Source organism: Grammomys surdaster, unplaced genomic scaffold, assembly GCF_004785775.1.
Source record: "Grammomys surdaster isolate TR1022 unplaced genomic scaffold, NIH_TR_1.0 958, whole genome shotgun sequence".
Lineage (NCBI taxonomy): Eukaryota > Metazoa > Chordata > Mammalia > Rodentia > Muridae > Grammomys > Grammomys surdaster.
The window spans coordinates 4,615,561-4,621,560 of NW_021605377.1; the positions used below are offsets into that span (position 1 = coordinate 4,615,561).

General features: G+C 40.0%; 1 protein-coding gene across 1 annotated transcript in view; it reads left to right on the plus strand.

Moving 5' to 3' along the window:
• Positions 1–4,281, plus strand: part of Ntn4 (netrin 4) — a 112,037-nt gene extending 107,756 nt beyond the window's left edge. Inside the window, exon 10 of the mRNA XM_028783049.1 lies at positions 2,851–4,281. Coding sequence (XP_028638882.1) covers positions 2,851–2,987 — 137 coding nt within the window. The 3' untranslated portion in view covers positions 2,988–4,281. The remainder of the gene's footprint in view (positions 1–2,850) is intronic.
• Positions 4,282–6,000: the final 1,719 nt, after the last annotated feature.

Here is a 6,000-nt window from a genome sequence, read left to right on the forward strand (position 1 = left end):
GCCAGCTGAGACAGCGTACTCCTATGACAACCTTCCATTGGGATGTGTAAGAATTCTGCTGATGATACCAAAAAATGTATTCCACATGTAAACACCCACCTCATGGACTCTCTCCACAGGTAGCTCCCTTGCTAAATTTGAAAGCATGATTTAGCTTTCTAATCATAGTCCCTCCCAACGCCCCTTCAGTATTAGCACTCAAATAATACCAACATAATGATCAATAATAGGTTCTGGGAAGACAAATACTTCTAAAAAGCCTTCTTCCCTCTTCCTGCCTTTTGTGATTTCCTGTGTATGCAGTAATATCTTTGTTGTAGGACACCATTGAGACAGGTGCACCAATTATAGTCTGGGTCTAATGTATTCCCCTTATGAGCCAGGAAACCGCAGCTATGCTAATAAGAGCTCTTAATTAACAAATGAAAAGAAACAGATAACAGAAAAGCTACAAATAAAATATCCCCTTAGTCTGAACATTTAAACAGCAAAATTAAAAAAAAATGTTTTCTCAAGTTAACTAATGTTTTTGTACTTTCATCCCTCTGATGTTTATTTCACGTAATTTCATTCAAATTGCAATAAGATAGAAGGGGAACTTTCTTAATTGTAAAAATAAATAGTTGCAACAAATAAATAAGAATCTTGGATTTTTGAATACAGGAAACAAAGAGTCATTCATTTAAATTTTGTTTTCCAACGATCTGTGCTTGAGGGCTCTTATGAGCAATTTTCTATTATCTTGGCAAAGGAGAAAAAAACAGAAAGGGAGAGAGAGAGAAAGAGAGACTAATCTAGTTTTGCAGAATGACATTAAAAAACAAAGCCCTGGCCATCTGCGCCACCCTCCAGGAAGTGAACTATATTTCCTACTCAAGCCTGTGCCAGAGTCAAAGAACCAACTGAGTTCATCACAATTGAAAACATAAGCACAATTATTCAAAGAATTCTTGAAAACATGTTTACTTGCTTTGAAGAAAAATCTGGAAGCTGCCAAAGCAAAACCAGACTCTGTTTCAGTTTGCTTTTGTTTTTCCATTTTTACAAGTTCAATGACTAAAACCCAAAAAGACTGATAAGAAAACTCTGAAACCTTATGCCTCAACTTGTCTCCCCAGCTGCTTTTGAGAAGGAGCTTTCTAAGCACGTGCCTTTAATCCCAGCACTGGGGAGGCATCTCACCAGCTTCAATGTTCTAGTGGTTTTATAAATGCTTATTGTGTTTATAAAAAGGAGAACTTTATTATTTATCTATTATTATTTATTATAAATATTAGACAAAGCTATACACACACACACACACACACACACATATTAGGTTTTACTATTGATTGAACCTAGGTCATTGTGCATAGCCATGCAAGCATTCTAGCTCTGAGCTATATCTACAGGCCTTTTTACTTCGAGACAGGTCTTGCTAAATTGCCCAGGTGACCTCAGACTTGGAATTCTCTTGCCTTTAGTGTCCCAAGTAGCCATAATAACTGGGGTTACAGACATGCGTCACTACACATTGATCATAAATTTAAACTGATATTTATTTGAGTTTTAACATCCACTGTTTTCATTAAAAATTTTAAAGTATACAGCTTTTTGTCTTAGAAACTTATAGGCGTTATCATTTTTCTAATCCAATCTTTTATAAAATTGTTTCTGGATGTCAAAATTGACACTATGTGGGATACTATCATTTCCTTAGTTGACACATAGGAAGACGCATGACTGTCTCTGTGTAGTTGTCAGCCAATTTTTTTTCTTAAGCCTGAATATTTTTAAATTATAAGGGCAGCAATGAGTGTGACCAGGTTTCATCAGTTTTTTTCATTTTTTTATTTTGTCTTTAAACAAGCTACTTACATTCATTCCTCAGAGTGTATAGAGAGAATATGTGTCCTTTTCTGCCTTCCAGAGTTCTTTCAACATTTTTTCAAATAGTTGCTTCACTTTTGCAAAGTCTTTTTTGGTTTGTTTTGTTTTGTTTTGTTTTGGTTTGGTTTGGTTTGGTTTGGTTTGGTTTGGTTTGGTTTGGTTTGGTTTGGTTTGGTTTGGTTGCTTGTTGTTTTTCGAGACAGGGTTTTTCTGTGTAGCACTGGCTGTCTTGGAACACTCGCTAAAGGCTAGATTGTGAAACTCACTCTGTAGACCAGGCTGGCCTCGAACTCAGAGATCCACCTGCTTCTGCCTCCCAAGTGCAGGGATTAAAAGTGTGTGCCACCACCACCCAGCTTGTAAAGTCCTTCTTAGTTGCTGCTACCAAACACACACAGTGATCTCCAGGGAATATTAATGGATCAAGTGCCCACTGATCCCTGTCTCCTCTCTCACTCGGGGGCAGAACAACACAGAAGCCAAGAATCAGACAGTCTCTGAGTTTGAGTCAAGGTGCTGCCATTTGGTAGGAGAAACTGAACAAGCTTTCTGACTTCTGAGCCTCAGTTTCTCACTCATACAAAAGAAGAGACAAGATACTTTATAAGTCATTGTCAAGGTCACATGAGATAATACATGAACAATATATGATTTGTAATATATACTGAATGCCATCTCTTAGTACCTATGGTTATCTCATCCATAGCTATATAAAACTATGAACCAGTAATGTATGGAACTGCTAAAACCATAGCACTCCTTTAAAAGAGTTTAATGTGTGCAGGGTAGTGATGCCGCACGCCTTTGATCCAGGTACTCCGGAGGCAGAGGCTGGTAGATCTCTGTGTGTTCGAGGCCAGCCTGGTCTACAGAGCAAGTTCCAGGGCTACAGAGAGAAACCTTGTCTCAAAAAGACAAAAACGAACACAAAACAAAGCGAAAAAGTATAATTTGTGTATTCATTCCCCTTTGTGTTTTCAGGCTTGGAGTACCTGGTAGCTGGCCATGAGGACGTAAGAACAGGCAAATTAATTGTGAATATGAAAAGCTTTGTCCAGCACTGGAAACCGGCTCTTGGCAGAAGAGTCATGCACATCTTAAAAAGAGACTGCATGTAACACTGAAGGTCTTAAGCACACAAGGGCTCTTCTCTGGGTAGCAGATACACAAGTCTAATGAAAAAGAGACCTCAGAATAAAACTGGAATTTTTTTAAGTGCCAAAATGTGGGGGGGGGGGGGTTTCAATTGCATAGGCCTTGTCTAACCTAACCATTCTGGATCTGTGTTTGAAAACAGTCTTGTTTCATAAAGAGAAATGAAAACCCCAGGCTGATACCTGCTTTAAGAGAAATTGGTTCTGAAAGTCATAGTTACTGAGAATATTTTAATAGCGACATCGCCATCATCCATTAAGGGCCAAATCCCCAACAAGGTCTCCTTCCAGCTTCAGATACGTGTTTGATGCTATTTAAGGAATTAATGAGATTTTTAGGGAAACACACACACACACCCCACCCCCACCCTCCAACTCTACTTGCAGGAAAGGCATTTCTTAAAAAGAGCCTTGCCTTGTGTGCTATGTGCGGGATGTGAATGGAACTTTTCCGTGTATATATAGTATTTCCTTGTGTAAAGCACTTTACCTACCGCTTGTGAACGTCTGGAGAATGCTACTGTCAGGCAAAGAAGAGAAAGGCCGCCTGAAGACCCTACTGAAACAGAAGCACCGCCGCTGTGGATGGAGAGGAACCATGGATCCAGGAAGCTATGCGGTTAGCTCCAGATTCTGGGAGAAACACTGTCAGCATGCAGCCTAAAAGGAGGATGTTTGTGTGAAGTCTCGGATTTGGGGTGAGAGTTTAGACTGTGAGATACTAGCCATAATGAAACGAGAGAGAGAGAGAGAGAGAGAGAGAGAGAGAGAGAGAGACTTTAAAAGAAAAAAAGCATAAAGGTAGAAATATGTTTGCATAGAGAGGGAAGTAGACTTTAAATGTCAAAAAGCTCATTTATTTGTGAGGCACTTGTACACACTGCGAAAATTATTGTAAACACAGAATTTGTTCTATTTTTCGTTTAGTATTTAAACATGACTATTGGACCAGTTTTCTTCCTTCTTGTAATAACAGTACACGTACCTGTCTCCTAACCTGACGTGTGTGATAGTTCGCCAGCTTGATTCTTTTCATTGTCTCCCATCTTCTTGATCCAGGCATAGCCTGGCTGCAGACAGTTTCTACTGTACTTGAACTTACAAACCAGGAACCACAGTGCCGACACCTTAGATTCATATGTGGAGCATATTTTTTCCCTGAGGTCCTGTGGACTCACAAAAGAAATATATATATATTGCTTTGTGACTTTGTGTTTTTATATTTCATGTATGTAATAAAGGCAGATAGCCTCCTGAACTTTGTCTCCTGACCAATTCTTCAATGATGCTACAGATTAGCTTCTCTTAACAAGGGAACTTAAATCTAATTCCGAAAGGGGAATTCATTTAGAGAGACCGAGAAAAGCTCTGTGGGTTGAAGCGTTTACCACGCATGCCTGAGTTGAGCCCCAGAACCCACATCATAGAAGAAACAAACTGACTCGAGCAAGTTGTCCTCTGTCTTCTATGTGTGTGTCAGAACACACACATCCCAACACACCACACACAATAAATACATTAATCTTTTAAAAAACAAAAGTTAATCTCAGCATTCGAGAGGCTGAGACAAGTGGATCTTTGAGTTTGAGGTTTGCCTGGTCTACAGGGTTCTCAGACAGCCAGGACTACATAGAGAAATGCTGTCTCAAAACACAAACAAAGTAAGGGAGGGAAGGAGGGAGGGAGGGAGGGAGGGAGGGAGAGAGGGAGGGAGAGAGGGAAGGAGGGAGGGAGGGAGGGAGGGAGTAGGGAAAGGAAAGAGAGATTCTGCCTCAATAGGGTGGAAGGAGAGATCCATCTCCCAAAAGGTTGTCTTCTGACTTCCACACATATATTTTAGCACACACACACACACATACACACACACACACAAACACACACTAAACAAATAGTCTTAAAAGACAATAAATTATGGAGGAAGACTACATTTCTACCTAGTTGCTCTAGGATTTAGGAACAGAGTAGAAGCCAATTCAAGTGAATTTTCTTTCTACAGACTTTGGATATTATATTGCTGTTTTTATAACATACTTATTTTTTATGTTTTCCATTCTGAGCCTAGCCTTTAATGGCTGAGTCATCTCCCCAGCCAAACACACTTACTTTTAAACTCACTTATTTTTTATTTAGTTAGTGGGGAGTGTCCGGGTCAGAGCACTCATGTTGAGGTCAAAGGGCAACTGGCAGGAGCCCTCCTTCCCACCCACTATTTGGGTTCCAAGGCTCTTACTCAGATAGTCAGGCTTGGCAGCAAGCACCTTTATCCACAGAGCCCTCTCACCTGCCATAATAAATATAACAGTTTTCTATTGAAAACACGAAAGAGGACGAATGAGATGGGTCAGTGGGTAGTCATTTCTGTCAGCAAACCTGACAGCCTGAATTCAATCCTTGGGTCCAACATGGTGGAGGGAGACGGCTGACTCCAAAAGTTCTCCTCTGATTCTCCATACATGCACCATGGCACATGTGGACACACACACGCACACACAAACACATACACACACACACACCCAAAGGTAGAATGAGAAAAATATTTCTATTCCATCTATCCTCCATTAAATCCTCTCTCTCTCTCTCTCTCTCTCTCTCTCTCTCTCTCTCTCTCTCTCTCTCTCTCTCTCTTACCAGAAGTCCAGGACTACATCATATATATTCCTGCAAAACCTTTTCACCTGTAGCATGTATCTTGGCTACTTATGTCTTCCTATCTATCCCAGAAGATAAACAAGTATCTAGTTTTACAATTTTCAGGCAACTTATACAACATATTGAGTATATATCATATCCATGAAAATAATTTGAAAGCATCAAATATAGGATTTTCCATTTCACTTAAAATGTTGCCTTTTAAAAAGAACAGCAGATATGGTGGCTATTTAGAAGAAGAAGAAGAAGAAGAAGAAGAAGAAGAAGAAGAAGAGGAGGAGGAGGAGGAGGAGGAGGAGGAGGAGGAGGAGGAGGAGGAGGAGGAGGA